The sequence below is a fragment of the Salarias fasciatus genome, chromosome 11 (genome assembly GCF_902148845.1).
Source record: "Salarias fasciatus chromosome 11, fSalaFa1.1, whole genome shotgun sequence".
Lineage (NCBI taxonomy): Eukaryota > Metazoa > Chordata > Actinopteri > Blenniiformes > Blenniidae > Salarias > Salarias fasciatus.
In genome coordinates this window covers 28030490-28048798 of record NC_043755.1, presented here as the reverse complement: position 1 = coordinate 28048798, position 18309 = coordinate 28030490, and the positions used below count along the sequence as shown (strand labels likewise).

Genomic DNA, 18309 nt, shown 5'->3' with positions numbered 1-18309 from the left:
AAACAAGGCTGTCAGGGAGGGGGCGTGGCCGCGCGGTAGCCCCGCCCCTCCGGTGCAGAGTCCAGGGTCAGTCAGCGCCGACTCTCTTCCCGACCGGACGCTCGCGCACCATGCTCCGGACGCTGGTTTCCCGGACCGTCCTCCGCCTCGGCGGGCCGTCGGTCCGCCTCTTCTCCGCTGCCGCCATCCCGGTGCCCAACACGCAGCCGGAGGTCCAGTTCCACAAGGTAGGACGACTTCCGGTCCGCCTGGCCGCGAGCCAACTGCGCAATCAACAGGTCCCGGTCACACAGCGGGGGGTGGCGGGTCACGGGGCTGCGCGCCCGTGTGCCCGTGTGTGTGCGCGCGTGCATCGAGGACTCTGGACTCTCCAATCAGAAAATCCCAACATATTTAAACATATTTATAATCTGAAGTCAACACTACACCCAGAGAAATGTAGATATTATTACTCCGTAACTTGGAATTTGTACCACGATTAAATAATGTTTCATATTTCATAATAATGTTGCTGTTTAATATTAATGATGGTGACTTTATTTGTGTAGCACTTTTCAAAACCAGTTACAAAGTGCTTAACAACAACAGTAAATAAAATACAGAACATAAAAGAATAGAATCAAAATAACAGACGTCAAAATAGAATCCGGTCTGAGGGAACCAGATCCTCCCAGGTGTTTATGACTCGTTTAGAATCCGCTTCACCTGCTCCTCCTCCCACAGAGGAGGGTTTTTGGGTCTGTGGAAGCCGGCCTGTCTGAGACCCCCAGGCAGGTCCAGCTCCAGGCTGGTGGTTCTGCTTTGCTGCTTCTGGGACCAGGGTGGCGGTGTCGGGCTCCTACACTCTCAGCCTGCCACTGCTGCAGCCTGGAGCCAGACCGGTCAGGGCCTCGCAAACAAACAGTCTGAAACAGGGCAGACAGGAGGGTGAGCCGTGCGCACTCCTCTTGGAGTGTGCTAGCACCCTGCAGCAGCACTCTGGACTCGCTGCAGTGAGTCCAGAGGACTGTCCACGTCCGCTGAGAGGAATGACCTGATCCCGGGACTGCAGCACTCTGGTCTCCTGACAGTCGGTCAAACCATACGCCCAGGCCGAGCCTCCGAGAGCAGAGGACACACTGTCATCAATCCGCAGGAGGAATCAGTATATCTGATTTAGATTTATTTAATTTGAAGACATCGTTGGATGTCCACTTTGTGATTTCACCAAGGCAGGACAGAATGGAGGAGAGGTCTGGGGGGCCAGGCTTTTAGGGGAAATATTAGGACGGTGTTCCTTTCCCCAGTGGAAGCATGTAACTGGTAAAGAGCAGAGGGCCTAAGATAGACCCTGAGGGACCCCACAAAGCAGAGCAGACCATGAGGAGGAGGCCTCTCCAAGCCCCCCAGGGGAGGATCTGTCCGACAGGTATGAAGTAAACCGCTCAGTGCCACATGATGATTTATCTGATGACAGAGGAAGACCCAGAGTGACGAAGGCTGAGCTGAGGTCCAGAGGAGACAAGAGAACACAAGCCACGGTCCGGCGAGGCAGCAGCTCACGAGGCGCCACCAGAGCCGTCATATTGAGGGCTCACATCGCTAGAACTCAATTACAATAACATAAATAAATAAGATTACAATAAAAAAATCCAAAGATGTAAAATGATTAAATGTAACGACTGTCTTCAAGAAAATATTTCCATCGTGGAGATCAGAGCCCTCCTGTTGGTGTGCGGCTGGAGTGATGTCCTCAGATCAGGTCAGACTGGAAACGGCTGTCTGTACAGTCGACTCATCAGCTGGTTATCAAAACACGACAACAAACCTTTAAACACCTTTAAGGGAAACACGAGATGTGGAATACAGTGGAGAACGCTTCATCAGGACCCTCTCACTCTGTCTCTGTCTGTCTCTGTCTGTCTCTGTCTGTCTTGTGTGTGTGTCTACGCTCTGGATGTAAAGCTAAATCACCAGACAGGATTATTTTTTGAAAGAAGCGTATTAACAGCGCAGAGACGATGGTTAAACCGCTGAAATGTCCCAGACAGTGTGGTGTCCCGCGGCGGTTGTCCGAAGACCTCAGGGACAGGGACATTTGTGGAGGACACCAGGCGTTGTTATGACGCCATGTTGGAACATGTGTCCAGGTTCTCCGTTGCTATTTCAAAGTGTCTTTTTTAAGAGGCCAGGGTTGAGAACAGTTACTTCTTTATGAACAAAGACATCAAAGCAGAGCGTTATTCATTCAGCTACTGATTCAGGATTAAAAGATTTTGTTTTTTTAGTCTGTACTGGCACTGTCTTTTGATTTTAACAGTGACAACCTTTTTTTTTTTTTTTTTTTTTTGTACCTTTTTAAACAGTGGCGTCATATCACTTTTTTTCCTGTTAAATTTCAGATTTATTTATTTATTAGACTGGACATGTGGAAATACCAGGTGATGACTCTGAAGACATGAACATGTAGTAAAGCCGGGGGGCCGGGGGCCGGGGCCCGGGGCTCAGGGGGCCGGGGGGCCCAGCCTGGCCTGCCTGCCTGTGCAGACGGAGCTCAGAGCTCCGCTAACGCACAGCAACGGCCCATGAACCGGAATTTCAATCCGGCGTTTCAGTTGCTGTGATGTACCGTACTGGCCCGAATATAAGACGATGTTTTTTTTTCCAGAAATTGCATCCTCAAAAGTGGGGTGGTGTTATAATCGCAGACTTATGGTAGATGGTCAATACGCATCCGCGCCGCTAGATGGAGCCAAAGTATCACTGAGCAGAGAGCGAGTGGAGCGATGAAATGAGATCAAATGATCTGATGAAAAATGGCGGATCATCTGGAACAAAGGGGCTGAACGCTGGACAACTGAGCAAACAACAGAGGAGAAGTTATGATACCAACTTTAAACTGATGCTGATCAACGCAGCAGAGTCATCAAACTACTGCCAAGCCGCCAGGAGGTCTGGTGGAGCAGAGCCTCGTTCTTATTGGAGAGCACAGAAAAAACACTACAGATGCTAACGCTATGAGAAAAGCTTTCCGTGGTCCTGAGAGACGCTTCAGAGAGACTGATAGAAGGGAGAGTGAATACGTCTCTGAAAGACAGACAGACGGAATGTCCACCACCAGAGCCTGATTCAGCTGAAGGACCTGGACAGTTATTTACTTCATTTATGCAGTTTGGACCCCTTGAGGTTCTTATTTGTTGCTTATTGTTTCTTATTTTGAGAAAGAGAATATATTTTTTCATTTTATATCTCCTGAAATGTTATCTCAGTTGTGAGTTTTTGAGTTTATAATAATTGTATAATAAAAAGTTGTTTTATGAGTGACCTTACTGTCTTCAGCATTTTTTTTTTTTCACAAAATGATCTTTGAAAAATAGGGGTCGTCTTATAATCGGAGTCGTCTTATATTCGGACCAATACGGTAAATGCAGCTGTGCAGCTGGCATCAGAGGTCCACAGCTGTTCAGATTTAAAGATATTTTATTGTATTGATTGATCGACTCCCTCTTGGTTCTGCATGAAAAGAACTTCAGAAAGCAAACGTGAATGTCATTCTTAAACTGCAGTAGTTCTTGAGAAGAGATGAATGGATGATGGACAGTCCAAGCTGATGGATGGTGACGTGACGTTTCAGCTGTTCATCAACAACCAGTTTCAAGATGCGGTGAGTGGAAGAACGTTTCCCACCATCAACCCGGCCACCGGGGAGATCATCTGTCAAGTCTCAGAGGCCGACCAGGTAGGCAGCGGGGATCCACCATGTCCGGGGTTCAAGGCCGATGGCCTTCACTTCCTGTTGATGTCAGCGTTTGGCAGATGACTGATCAGCTGATCAGCTGACACTGACAGACCCTGACCCACGACAGACCCTGACCCACAGCAGACCCTGACCCATGATAGACCCTGACCCACAGCAGACCCTGACCCACAGCAGACCCTGACCCACGACAGATCCTGACCCACGGCCGACCCTGACCCATGACAGACTGACCCACGGCCGACCCTGACCCACGGCAGACCCTGACCCACGGCCGACCCTGACCCACGACAGACCCTGACCCACGACAGACCCTGACCCACGACAGACCCTGACCCACAGCAGACCCTGACCCATGACAGACTGACCCACGGCCGACCCTGACCCATGACAGACTGACCCACGGCCGACCCTGACCCACGGCAGACCCTGACCCACGACAGACCCTGACCCACGGCCGACCCTGACCCACGACAGACCCTGACCCACGACAGACCCTGACCCACAGCAGACCCTGACCCACAGCAGACCCTGACCCACGGCCGACCCTGACCCACAGCAGACCCTGACCCACGGCAGACCCTGACCCATGACAGACTGACCCACGGCTGACCCTGACCCACAGCAGACCCTGACCCATGACAGACTGACCCACAGCAGACCCTGACCCACGGCCGACCCTGACCCACGGCAGACCCTGACCCACGGCCGACCCTGACCCACGACAGACCCTGACCCACGACAGACCCTGACCCACAGCAGACCCTGACCCACAGCAGACCCTGACCCACGGCCGACCCTGACCCACAGCAGACCCTGACCCACGGCAGACCCTGACCCATGACAGACTGACCCACGGCTGACCCTGACCCACAGCAGACCCTGACCCATGACAGACTGACCCACGGCTGACCCTGACCCACAGCAGACCCTGACCCACGACAGACCCTGACCCACAGCAGACCCTGACCCACGGCTGACCCTGACCCACAGCAGACCCTGACCCATGACAGACTGACCCACAGCAGACCCTGACCCACGGCAGACCCTGACCCACAGCAGACCCTGACCCACGGCCGACCCTGACCCACAGCAGACCCTGACCCACGGCCGACCCTGACCCACAGCAGACCCTGACCCACGACAGACCCTGACCCACGGCCGACCCTGACCCACGGCCGACCCTGACCCACGGCCGACCCTGACCCACGGCAGACCCTGACCCACGGCAGACCCTGACCCACGACAGACCCTGACCCACGGCCGACCCTGACCCACGGCCGACCCTGACCCACGGCCGACCCTGACCCACGGCCGACCCTGACCCACAGCCGGCCGATGCTGGACGGACACTTGACTAACGCTGACCGACGCCTGATGCAGGCTGACGCTGAGCGCTGCTGACTGATGATCACTGGTATCTTGTGTTGAGGAGGGAAGGAGTCATCTTCACCTTCCCTCTGCTTTGCTCTCAACTCTGATTGTCCATTTGCCAAAACGGTCAACCTCAGATTTGGTCTGTTCATTTGTGAAGACCATCGGCCGTTGTAGTGATGATCGAATCAATTACGTTGAGAGAAGAGCTGATCAATTTGATTGGTATATTCAGAAATCCAGGGCAAAGTGATGCTCAAGGGGAGGGGGAGGAGCTTAGAGAGAACCATAGGGAAACCTCCGCCTTTCTGGGGTGCTCTGAGGAGCAGACTGCAGCTGTTCGCTGCTTAACATCCTCATAACCACCGAGTGTCCCGGCCGCTGGCCCGGCTGGGTTTGCAGGTGGATGTGGACAAGGCGGTGAAAGCAGCTCGGGACGCCTTCAGGTTGGGGTCGCCGTGGCGTCGAATGGACGCCTCCCATCGTGGACTCCTCCTCAACCGCCTGGCCGACGCCATCGAGAGGGACGCTGCCTACCTGGCTGTGAGTCATTATTCAAGTCAAGATGAAAAGACTTTAAATTCACTGATTCAGTCTGTGAAATGTTATTTAAAGGACAGTCTGTTGCATTTTGGACACATTTAAAAAGATAAAGCACAAAAGGGAAGAACAAGTTCTGGAGCTGTGAAGTCTTGTAAATGTGGAGAATGTGTTTTCATTCACACGAGATTTTAATTATAAAAATGATGAAAATATCACTTCATCAGTTAGAGTATCACCAACAGATGAGTCTTGTAAGTCCTGGAATCGTTATTCTGCTGAAATTAGTGAACCAACAGCACTCAGACAAGAACATGGACTTTGGTTGAGTGTGTGTTCCTCATGATCCAGGTTGTGCAACCTTTATGGCCAGAAGAGCTATTTTTATGTCTTTCCACCCAAATCAAGTTGATGTGGAGCCGCAAAGCACATTGAACCTTTTCAATGAGGCCATGGCAGCTCAGGAAGTTTCATGGTGGTTTTGATGCACAAACAAAGGCTGTATCTAATAACTAGACTGTACCTTTATGTAGTTTTAAGCAGCTCATGATGGTGAACATTTTCTGATATTTTTACCTGATTTTAATGAACGGACTACACTTATATGGCGCTTTTCCTCTGCATTAGCACTGCATTATCACATTCACCCATTCACACTCACATTCACACTCCAGTGGAGGCGGCCGCCATGCAAGGCGCTCAGTCCGTCCACTGGGGGCAATTCAGGGTTCAGTGTCTTGCCCAAGGACACTTCGACATGCAGACAGGGGGAGACAGGAATTGAACTAACAACCTCTCGATTGCAAGATGACTGCTCTCCCCACTGAGCCAAGCATTTTTTGTAGACAATTTTGAAATTTTTGAAGTTTCAACCATTTCACCTCTTTGTGTAGTTTTGTGTGCGTGCGTGCGTGCGTGCGTGCGTGCGTGCGTGCGTGCGTGCGTGCGTGCGTGCGTGTGTGCGTGCTGTTACAGGTATCAACATTATGAGTCAGAGAAACACTTGTGAGGCTTGCAGGGAGCACCAAGCTGATTTAGTTTTCAAAGACAGCACTGAGCTGGTCGGTCCAGGAAGAGCCTTCAGGCCCCGGCATCCTCCACAAGAACAAGAACAAAGTTCGGCAGCCGGCTGATATTTCATCCTCCAGCCGAAGGAGAACTCAAAGGCCACGCCCCTCTGAGGCCACGCCCCCTCAGTGCTGGCTCTGCTTCTCCAGCAACTTTTTCCAGAAACTCTACATGGCTGGATGGTGTAACAACGGCGTTTTTATGGAAGAGTTGGTGAAGAGGATTATTGATTCAAGCTGCCTTCCATGAGCAGATGAAGAATACGAGTCCAATCTCCTTCAACAGAGTTCACCACTTCACCGTCCTCATTCAGGTATTGGTGATCAATTAATCTCTTGTCTCTACATAAAATAAATAGAAACAAGCCCATTTTGTTCTGCAAAAGCTGTAAAAATTTCTTTTTTTCCATGGCTGGAGGCAAGGCAGGTTGTTGGATGGCAAACAGATCAGAGAGCTGCAGATTTGATTGTCAGAGCTTCATCTGTTTCTATATTGTTCATTCATTACTAAATATTTCAATTTCCCTCTATTTAGCCAGTAATATCCCCCCCAAAAAAACAAAAAATTAATATAAGTGATTAGTGTCTAAATTATTTTTCAGGGTATGTGGAGGAGCCACACAATAGTGGACAGATAAGCTGCTCCACCAGTATTAATTTATACTCATTTATTGTTATCTTTTTACATGAATTCTCCCAAATTAAAAACTCATCTTTGTTTTTATACACGTTCCAGTCTATAAATAATATGTATTTTATTTTTACATCATTATAAAAATAATTTTGGATATATTTAAATTCCTTCATGCTGTGACCATCAAATCATCAGGAATTAAGACCCGTGGTGTTTTATTTTTCAGTTTCTAGCTCCAGTCTCATGCTGAAGGAGAAGCTCTTTAATTAATGGTCAAGGCATTGAAAATGATTTTATTATGGTCTGTACAGATGCAGCTGCTGCACCACCCGCAAGGTACATCCACCAACTCCACCCGCACTGCTGCTCCTGCCCAGTGGCAGTGTGGAGGGTGGAGGAGGGTGGAGGAGGGGAGAAGCCGCCGGGACTCCCATCATCTCAACAAGTGACTTTCTGAAGTTTTCCTCCAGGACTTGTGCCTGGCAGGAGGAAATTATAGGGGTTGTTATTACTTCGTTTTAAAACCAAAAATTTAATAAAAATATTTTAAATATAGCAACCGATGTGAATAATTTCTGCCATGTCATTTAAAGACGTTTGATTCAGAAATATATCTTTTTTTAAATTCTGGTTCATGATTTTTTGGAGAGATTGTGAGGACTATGCAAGTTGTATTTATCTATTTATTTTAAATGGCAATATGTAATAAAGCCATAATGGTTGAAGATTATCAGAGTCGTGAAATCCTTCCTTTGGAAATGTGCTCGCTTCAGTCATTTAACAAAATCAGTTTAAAACACGATCTGAGTCCAGAATAATTTTCAATGTATAAATAACCAAAGGAGGCAGTTCTCCATTGAACAGTGGTAACATTTTGTTAAAAAGAGGTACAAGTAATGTAAATATATACCTGGACTGTTAAATAACTCTAAAGATGAATTCAGCTGATTTTATGAGTGATTTGAAAAACGTGGAGCTCTCTGCTCCTTTAAAGCTCGGCTAGGCGATGTTGTCCAACAGCTCTTCTTGTCATCCGGAGTGAAATGCTCCTTTCCCCCCTGGAGAAGTCAATACATGATGTGGACGGAAAAAGGTGCGGAAAAAACCTGACCACTGTAGCAGGCAAAGGACAGTAAAAACTCCGACCAATCGTAAGGCCCGGACCGCTCTTAAGAAACCAATCAGATGCCCCCCCCAGCGTGTAAAATAGAAGAAGCAGAGCGGGCGCGCTGCAGAGCGCGAACCGCGGCGCACACAGCCGTTTTCTCTTTACTGACGAGTAAGTGAATGACGATCACTGTCTCTCATGGCCTGCCAGACGCGTTGTGCGGGCAGTCAGATAGGTTACCATGGGAGGCGATCAGAAACTCGCCTCCAGTGCGTTCCCCCATAACAGCGGGAGCTCCTCCAATGGGGCGGGAGCTGGGCGGAGCCTTGGGGAGATGCTACATTCGAATACATGCTAGTTTTCCAAGATTGCCGACCCTAGCTTTAATAAAGCACCGGCTCTTCAGTGGGAGTGTCAAGGTGAAGCAGGAAAATCTGACCAATCACTGAAGACTTCTCGATCACCCAGCCGAACAAAGTTCTTACAGGAGGAGGGCGAGGCTGCCGAAGTTTGTTGGGCTGGGAGGCGGTGCCAGAACAAAATGACGTCATTTTGTTCTGGCACCGCCTCTTGTTCTTGTGGAGGATGAAACGGCCTTGACTCTCCAGGTGGGAGATCTCCGTCTGCCGGAGAGGTGAACAGCTTTACGGTGATGCCAGTGGGATTGGTATCACCTGTGAAGCCTGTTCTCAGTCTGCGGTCATGTTTGGTGTGGACGTTTTCTCTCAGACTGAGGCTCAGATGCTAGCATCGTCAGTGAGAGCTAGCTCCCGCTAGCTCGCCACTTCTCGCTGTTGGATTCGTGTTCTTCAGCTAAAACAGGGGCTCCAGAACCGGCGGCTGCTTGCTGCCTTCTTCCTGACTAATGCTCATTGGAAAGTCTTCCTGTGGACCAGACTGGACCCTTTGGCGGCCCGGGATTGGACATTTGACATCGTTTGTGTAGAACGGTGTGAACAGGGATGGCCTCGGAGCTGAAGGGTTCCTGACTGAAGCTCTTGTTACCGCTGCAGGAGCTGGAGACTCTGGACAACGGGAAGCCCTACGCTGTGTCCTACAGCGTGGACGTGCCCAATGTGGTGAAATGTCTCAGGTAACAAACACGCCACACACTTGGTTTTGTTGTGATTTTCTTTCTCACACTTTGCTGCTAAGGAGCGGGTCAGCGAGCGAGGAAGAAGCTGTTATAAAGGTCAGCTTCATGACCTTTTACTCTCAATCAGCTGAAATGAAATGATGCTGCTGATAAAAGCAAAGAAACCGGATTATCTTACACTCACTGCATCGGCCTCCAGGACGACAAAAACAGATGTAGAATTTCCGCCACTTTGTTTCAAAACACTGAGAAACTCTGGGCCCAGATACTGGCCCACCCCGATACAGCAGAGACCCTGGAGACGGACCAGGACGATGTCTTCAAACGAGGAACTCTGGTTCAACGCTTTAGGAAGTGAAACAAGGTGAAGTCAGAGGAAACACAGGTGTGATGGTGGGCGTGGCTAAACAGCTACAGAGGAGGGGTGGTGGGCGTGGCTAAACAGCTACAGAGGAGGGGTGGTGGGCGTGGCTAAACAGCTACAGAGGAGGGGTGGTGGGCGTGGCTAAACAGCTACAGAGGAGGGATGGTGGGCGTGGCTAAACTCGGCTACAGAGGAGGGGATGTGGGCGTGGCTAAACTCGGCTACAGAGGAGGGGATGTGGGCGTGGCTAAACTCGGCTACAGAGGAGGGGATGTGGGCGTGGCTAAACTCGGCTACAGAGGAGGGGTGGTGGGCGTGGCTAAACTCGGCTACAGAGGGGATGTGGGCGTGGCTAAACTCGGCTACAGAGGAGGGGTGGTGGGCGTGGCTAAACTCGGCTACAGAGGAGGGGATGTGGGCGTGGCTAAACTCGGCTACAGAGGAGGGGATGTGGGCGTGACTAAACGGCTACAGAGGAGGGGTGGTGGAGGAGGCTCTGGAGAGATGATCAGCCACAGGTAGCAGCTTCTGATGGAACCTAACCTGGAGAGAGACTGTAGAGACTGTCAAACCTCACTGACCCCGATACTGCCATTACTCTTCCAATCTGCTCAACTTTCTGGATGTCAGGTGAATTTAAACCAAGTTAACTCTCCCTGTAAATGAAGTAGCATTAGAACCTTTATTAATGATCAGTGACATGAGCCAGGATTCAGACGAAGCAGGTCAATGAACCGTGTTGACCTCTGGTTAATGAGTGGCTGTGCTGACCTGGTATCGCCTGCTGACCTCTGCAGCTCTGGCTCCTTCAGTTTCAGTCTGGTGTTGTTGCTGTCAGGCACTTTGTGCTTTCATGACTCTATAAACTGGCCTTTCCTCAGCGATGGGTCTAGAAGGGTCTGGAAGGAGCATTTATTCATTCCCTGTCCCTCTGCTTTAAAGAACGCTGTGGCTCAGCCCTGAATGACCTTTTCTGTGTTCAGGTACTACGGAGGCTGGGCCGACAAATGGGAGGGCAAGACCATTCCCATAGACGGAGATTTTTTCTGCTACACCAGACATGAGCCCATTGGAGTCTGTGGACAAATCATCCCGGTGAGAGTGACTGCTTCACCTCAGTTACTGTAAGCCTGACACATCTGACCGCCTGGAAGACTGCTTTACAGTGTGACTGCACATCCGTCCATCCGTCCATCCATCCATCCATCCGTCCATCCATCCATCCATCCATCCGTCCATCCATCCATCCATCCGTCCATCCATCCATCCATCCATCCGTCCATCCATCCATCCATCCGTCCATCCATCCGTCCATCCGTCTATCCATTATTTGATCCCTCCATCCATCCATCCATCTGTCCATCCGTCCATCCATCCATCCATCCATCGTCCATACATCCATCCCTCCATCCATCCGTCCATCCGTCCATCCATCCGTCCATCCATCCGTCCATCCGTCCACCCATCCTTGTTAGCTGCCGTTGCGTCCTCGAGTCAACCTGAGCGGCTCTCTGGCTGCAGGTTATTTTAATCAGCGTAACATTGCGCCACATGTATCTGCTCTGTGTGTAGATCACTGCACTGCAGGGGACATGTAGTTAATGCTATTTGAAGCTTTCAGGAAACATCATCCCAAAACACATTATATATCTGTAAAAATAAAAAGGACGAGGAAAGCGACGAGAACTGAGTAACTGATTTTTCTGAACAGTTATGATTTGTCATCCGAGTACAGGTGTACCTGTGCAGATGTTGAGGCCCTGCCTGAAGGTAGCCAGTGTTGTGCTAGTTACTGGAAAACAGTAACTAGTTATAGTTACTAGTTACTGCAATTCAAAAGCAACTCAGTTACTAACTCAGTTATTAAAAACAAAAAGTAAAGCGTTACTATGAAAAGTAACTATTTAATAACAAGTTCAAAACTGTCAACATTGCAAGCTCTGCACTCCATCTGACATCCATTTTCATCACTGAACTGAACTCTGCTGAGCAATATTGTCTATATTTATACAAACACAAACACCAAGATGTTTCAAAGTGCAGATTTATTTCTGGCCAGAACAAACCAAAAAAACTGAAAAAAAAAAAAAAAATGACAAAGTGCCTGTCTGAAAACTTGCTCCCCTACAGCTCAGTTGACCTCTGCAGTCAGGTCAGCGTTGACACCTACAGGTCAGAGTAGGGTATAGCATGCCACAATAGCTCGAGAAAAATAGCTGTGATTATACTGTAACAAACAACATTAGTTACCAGTTAGAACAGGGATGGTAACTTTGATGGTGGGGGCCACTGTTTTGGAATTGCGTAAACAAATCAATCTTCCAATATCAACCCACCAGCTGCCCATGAATGATTTAGAATAACACAACCTAAAATGGCTTCACACAAGGAACACACACAACATAGCCTAATAAAATGAAAAAAATGTTCTTTCCTCAAGCAGTTTTGAAATAGGATTCTTCAGGTTAGCAGCACCATAACAATTGTTCCATCATATAAATTCTTTAAAAGTAACAAAATAAATTCTTATTCTTAGTGCATTCTTAAACAAAATAAAGTGCAAAAAAAGCTCACATGGATAATAATTTTAACATAAGTGTAAACAAAACAAAAAGTCCTTATTGTCGTTATTCTTACAGTCCTTATTCTTCTTTGACGAACCAGTGGTTGTACCTCATGAGCAACAGCTTCTCAAACCTTTTGTCTGAAAGCCTGTTCCTCTTTGGAGACGGCACCAGACTCCCCAGGCTGAAGAGCCTCTCAACAGGTGCACTGGACGGGAGAGCTGCATTCTTCCTCAGACAAATTTCCTTTATTTTGGGGAACTGGTTGAGAATCTCCATGCTGGTGTCGGCTGTTTGCAAGTAATGTAGAACCTGGACAGGGAGGGTGGTTTGGGGTTTGAGGGAGGAAATATAAAAACCAAAAAACAAATTGTTCTCTATTGCCACTGAACATGTATTGTATTTCAGCAATATTTAGCAACGCAAATTTGATGAAAAAAAAAAAAGGATTACCTCGGTGTCCACGATAGTAAAGCTATCATCATCGTCCTCAAAGGAAAAGAAAGATTTCTCTTTGTCCTTGGTGGAGCCTGAGTCTGGTGGAGTTTCTCGAGCCAAGCTGGCAGATTGTTGCTCAGGGCCAGGTGTGATCTTGTGACACTCTGCTACCAGCATTCCCTTGATCATCTCTTTCTTCCACTGCTCCTTCACCCACCGCAGCTTAAACTTGGGAAGAGTGGCGGCCGCAAGCATTGCATCCTTGCTTTCCAAAACGCATGCAAACCGCACTTTGATGGCCTGTAAACACAAACAAACAAACACATACACACACACACACACACACAATGAGGGATAAGTGAGATCCATGGAAATGTTAAAATAAATTGAAGTTATTCATTTAAAATAAAGTGTAAAAAAAAAAGTGTATGACGACTCTTACCTCAACTACAGCTTCAGGAAGGCCAGTTGCCACAGTCAAACTGTCTTTCACCTCCAAAGTCTTTGACATCAATGTCTCCAGAGCGGGCAGGAGGGTGCCATAGTGACAGCTGTCCTCTCCTTGCAGGATGTCCAGAACAACAGTGAGTGGCTTCATTGTGGCACAATACTCCTTCAGAAAATGAAGTTCCTTGTCGCTAAGACATTTTAGCTGTAAACTATGAGTGATGGCACTCAAGTCAGTTGCAGGGATTTCGACAATTCTGGACACAGCATCATAAAATGAGTTCCACCTAGTCGAGCAAGGGACAATGAGCTTTTTGGAAAGTACATCATCCACCACCTCTGAAGCCACTGTGGACCTGCTTGTCTTATTCCAGATTGCCATACATTTAGCTGTAGAAGATCTGTACACTGCCTTAGTCCCAGGATTTGCAAGGAGCCACTTGTCTATGTCATTGCATGATATTAAGTTTAACGTGTGGGATGCACAACGCTGGTGCGGAGGTAAAACAATGCCTTCCTCTGTCTCTGTGGGGTTGTCCAGAATCTCTGCAACATCAGTGAAGATGATTTCTTCGTCATCATGATCATCATCATCATCAGAGTCATTTCGCTGCTCCTGTTGATAAACGCGGAAGGCTTTCACAAAGTTGGAGCCGTTATCTGTGACTGTGGTGGTAACTTTTGTAGACACTCTATACAAAGAGTGAATCTGATCAATCTCACTTGCGATTACATCGTACGTGTGCCTACCCTTCAACCTTTTACAGGCCAACGCAGCTTTCTGGCGCTGTAAAGTAGCGGGGTTTATCCAGTGAGCTGTTACTCCCATGAAACTCCTGTTGTGGCCGGTCCAGATGTCTGCGGTGGTCGAGATGTAGCTTAAGCCCTCAAAAGTTTGCTTTAGCTCGCTTTCCATTTTTGTGTATTCACTCTCCAAGTAATTGGAAAAGGTTTTCCGTCCCATTTGCCGGGTGGCGCCAGGTATCAAATCAATTATCCGCCTGAAAGCGGGCGACTCCACTGTAGAAATGGGCTGCATGTCTTCCACAATGTAGCCTGCGATGACTTGATTAACTTTAGCCTGGATGGCAGTAGCACTCCCTCGCAGAAAAGAGCTCAGGCGCTGTTGCTTCGGTGCACGGGGTGAGGTGTCATCAGTGCCGGTGTCTGACCCGCTAGCTTTAGCAACAAGTTTCGTCGTCGCATGCTGCGTGCCTAGATGCTTCAACAGATTAGAGTTGCTGTTTGCCGCTGCAGAGAGGGTCTTAGTTCCGAGACACAAGTTGCATCTAACATAAACATTTCTTTCCTTCTGCTCAACGAAGGAGAAGTAGTGAGCGTACTTCCACGAGAAGAAACTTGCCTTGGGTTCCGCCATGATGTTCTTCAAACACGCCCACACAACGCAGCGCACGCGTGTCATGGCTCTTCCCCCAAGCCCCCCCCCCCCCGACACAGGAAGTAAACAAGGCTCAGCCGAGATAGTAAAATAACGTAAAATAAACTAATAAACGGATCGTTTAGTAACTATAACTGAGTTATTGAATTTTAAAAATAATTCGTTTGATTATTAGTTACTGCCAAAGTTACTTTTTTGGTAGTAACTAATAACGCAATAACGCGTTAGTCCCAACACTGAAGGTAGCTGCTGCTGTGTTTCAGTGGAACTTCCCCCTGCTGATGCTGGCCTGGAAGCTGGGCCCGGCGCTGGCCACCGGGAACACCGTGGTGGTGAAGGTGGCCGAGCAGACGCCGCTCACCGCGCTCTACATAGCCAGCCTGATCAGAGAGGTACGGTGCTTCAGGCGCTTCGTCGTCTTGGAAAGGAACGGACATTTTTCAGCTGTCCAGCTTGTATATTTGCACATTGCATATTAATGCTGAATGGACCGCTCCGACCGGCAGTCCGGAGGCCGCACTAACCTCCTCCTGCTTCCAGGTGGGTTTTCCTGAAGGTGTGGTGAACATCCTGCCTGGCATGGGACCCTCAGCTGGGGCTGCCATTGCAAAGCATATGGACGTGGACAAGGTGGCGTTCACTGGATCCACAGAGGTGGGCTGCTTCCCTTTCCCTGCCCCCGCTTACTGTTTATCAGAGACAGTGTTCATTTGTAAAGCATCAGAAAGTCGTGGGACTGCGCGGACACGGAGACCTGCTTTCCTATAAACACAGAAGCTGGATAGAAGGCTGGAAATGAAATAAAACAAATTACTGGTATGATTTGAAGCAAGTGGAGTGAAGCTCTTCCATCCTCTCACAGCATCCATTCCTTTCTGAACAGCAGATTACTGATAGATGGATTCTACTGCTGCTCCGTGAGGAAACATCCAAAAACAAACAATAAAGTCTTATTTTAATCCTTCCCATAGTCCCACCCCACACAGGTTGGGAAAAAGACTGTGATTAAAACATTCAGACTAAATGTATAAAAGATCAGTGAAAGAGAGGTTCAAGTATCACAATCAGGCAGAGATGTCCGAGACTGGACGTGATCAGCACCAGAGGTCTGAGCGAATGAGTTCAGGGACTGTGGAGAGAAAATCTGTTTTTCAGGCTGAATGACAAGAAAAAGCTGTTTCACCCATCGGCTGTGTGAAGGAGGGCCAGGCTGTTCCAGGTCCAGAGCGGTCTGTCTGGGTCTGGAGGTCCAGAATGGTCTGTCTGGGTCTGGAGGTCCAGTTCTGGGTCTGGAGGTCCAGAACATGTTTCCTGAGAGCCTTGCTGAATGCCTCCTGGCTGCTGAGTGGATCCTGATGTTTCCTGTCGTCAGTCGGAGGTTCTCCGCAGGATTCCTCTCTGTTGCTTCTGTGCTGATGCTGCAGTGTTTTCAGCTCGTTCATGTTTTTCATGATTTTTGTAGAATTTTCTTGCGTTCCTCTCCGAGCGCCTGGAAGTCTTTTGCGTCTGCTGTCAGCTCTTTCACTCCCTTGGTTGAATTTTACGAACTCCAGTGAATTTCCGGCGGGTGAGGCTGCAGCTTCCTGACCGCCATCTTTCCCAGACTGGACGCTGATCCCCGTCCACTTCCACTGTCCCGTCCACTGTCCCCATCCACTTCTTCTGTCCCTGTCCACTTCCACTGTCCCCGTCCACTGTCCCCGTCCCTGTCCGCTGTCCCTGTCCCCGTCCACTCTGCTGTCTCTCTGTGTCTTTACCCCAGTTTCGGGGCGTTGTCAGTCTGGTTCCACGGAGGTGTCTCCAGCATGGCGTCCCCGGAAGCCCCGTCCTCCAGGTGGTGTCTTCATGAATTCACGACGCGTTTACGTGATTATTCAGTGGTGAACTGTGACCCTTTCAGTCCTCCAGCGGCGGCGGGAAGAGACCGGACGTCTGACGTTTGTCCGTCTCCCCCACAGCAGCAGGACAGCGAGGCTGTGCTCACCTCCGTCCCAGCAGAGCGTTCTCACCTGCTGGTGTCCTTCTCCAGGTGGGCCATCTCATCCAGCAGGCTTCAGGCAGCAGCAACCTGAAGAAGGTCACCCTGGAACTGGGAGGAAAGAGTCCCAACATCATTCTCTCCGACGCTAACTGTACGTAGCTGTCATGTTGGTTTCTTTGTGCAGCGCAGCGAACAGAAACATCCTCTGAATCTCCCTGGTTGACCTCCAGGCTCAGCTCAGACTGAAGGAATACCAACCTGTCAGATTCAGACCTGATGCCTCCATCCAGCTGTGTTTTGGCTCTCCTCTGGACGTAGCCGCTCACGTCGCTCTTCAGGCTTCACTGATTGGCCTCCAGCCTCACCGGCTACGTTTCCATGCAGGCAGTAACCCTGTCTGACCCGGAATGTTTGCAATAACCCGGCTGCTCTCAGCCATGTAAATACCTGCAAAACCCCAATATGCTCATATTCCAGTTTTTAAAAACCCCAATATTCCCCCTGGTTTCTCCTTTTCTAACCCAAACCTCTGGTCATATAAACGCACATCTGAACATCCCGGGCGAAAGGGACAGGAAATACTGCTCTGTCATGTTCTATCTGCAGGGAGTCCAGGAGCTAGCTGTGACTCAGTTTAACTAACGATGGTTCAGCTCTTCTCTTTTACTGAAAAACGCTGCATTGCATCTTTGAACTTGTTCCAGCTTCTTCTGGTGCTTCTAACAACATGCAGAGAGCCTGCAGGCCCTTCTTCTTCTGTGGTGTCTGTGTAAAACAAGGTTGAACATGCAAACAGCACCCCTAGTGGCAGGAAGTGAAAGTGCAGTCAAGGTGTCGTCTGTGGCCGCGGTCTGGATGAGGAGATCCTGATCATGGAAACAGGAGGAACTCTGTCTGTTTCAGCAGGGAAACGGTTATTCCAGATGTTCCAGAAACACAAAGATTGACCTGAACCTCGATACTGACTGCGTAAACGTAGTGAGTGTTGGTCTGTCTGTGGCCCTCAGACGCTGATGTTCAGTCAACACTAGAAACACTTGATGGAGCCTGGATCAGGTTCTGAGGAAGAAGTGATGTCCTCCATCAGTTTTGGAAGCATGCAGTCGCTTCTTTTCACGCCGGTCACCTTCTGGTGTTTTGATGGAGGCTAACCCCGCCCTCTTCCTGCTCAGTGGAGGACGCCGTGGAGCAGTCCCACTTCGCCCTGTTCTTCAACCAGGGCCAGTGCTGCTGCGCCGGCTCTCGGACCTTCGTCCAGGCGAAGATCTACGACGAGTTTGTGGAGCGCAGCGTGGAGCGAGCCAGGAGACGGGTGGTGGGCGATCCGTTCGACATGAAGACGGAACAGGGTCCTCAGGTAACGCCGCCGCCACCGGCGTCCGTCCCGCCGTGCGGCGGCGCCCTGACGTGTGCCGACGCCCCGCGTAGGTGGACCAGGAGCAGTTCAACAAGATCCTGGGCTACATCAGCAGCGGCAAGAGGGAGGGCGCCAAGCTGATGTGTGGAGGGGGCGTGGCCGCCGACAGAGGCTACTTTATCCAGCCCACCGTGTTCGGAGACG

The 18309-nt window shown here is 49.4% G+C and overlaps 1 protein-coding gene and 1 long non-coding RNA gene across 2 annotated transcripts in view; both read left to right on the top strand.

Annotated features, from left to right (window-relative positions):
* The first annotated feature begins 43 nt into the window (after nt 1-43).
* Nucleotides 44-18309, top strand: part of LOC115397294 (aldehyde dehydrogenase, mitochondrial-like) — a 25266-nt gene continuing 7000 nt past the window's right edge. Inside the window, exons 1-10 of the mRNA XM_030103522.1 lie at nt 44-227; nt 3614-3718; nt 5513-5653; nt 9473-9552; nt 10903-11014; nt 15031-15159; nt 15308-15421; nt 16797-16899; nt 17921-18105; nt 18177-18309. The exon at nt 18177-18309 is cut by the window's right edge and continues 32 nt beyond it. Of these exons, the coding sequence (XP_029959382.1) occupies nt 111-227; nt 3614-3718; nt 5513-5653; nt 9473-9552; nt 10903-11014; nt 15031-15159; nt 15308-15421; nt 16797-16899; nt 17921-18105; nt 18177-18309 (1219 nt within the window). The 5' untranslated portion in view covers nt 44-110. The remainder of the gene's footprint in view (nt 228-3613; nt 3719-5512; nt 5654-9472; nt 9553-10902; nt 11015-15030; nt 15160-15307; nt 15422-16796; nt 16900-17920; nt 18106-18176) is intronic.
* Nucleotides 6495-8076, top strand: LOC115397313 (uncharacterized). Its single transcript, XR_003932450.1, has 2 exons — nt 6495-7031; nt 7663-8076. It is a non-coding gene; the product is annotated as an uncharacterized LOC115397313 (long non-coding RNA).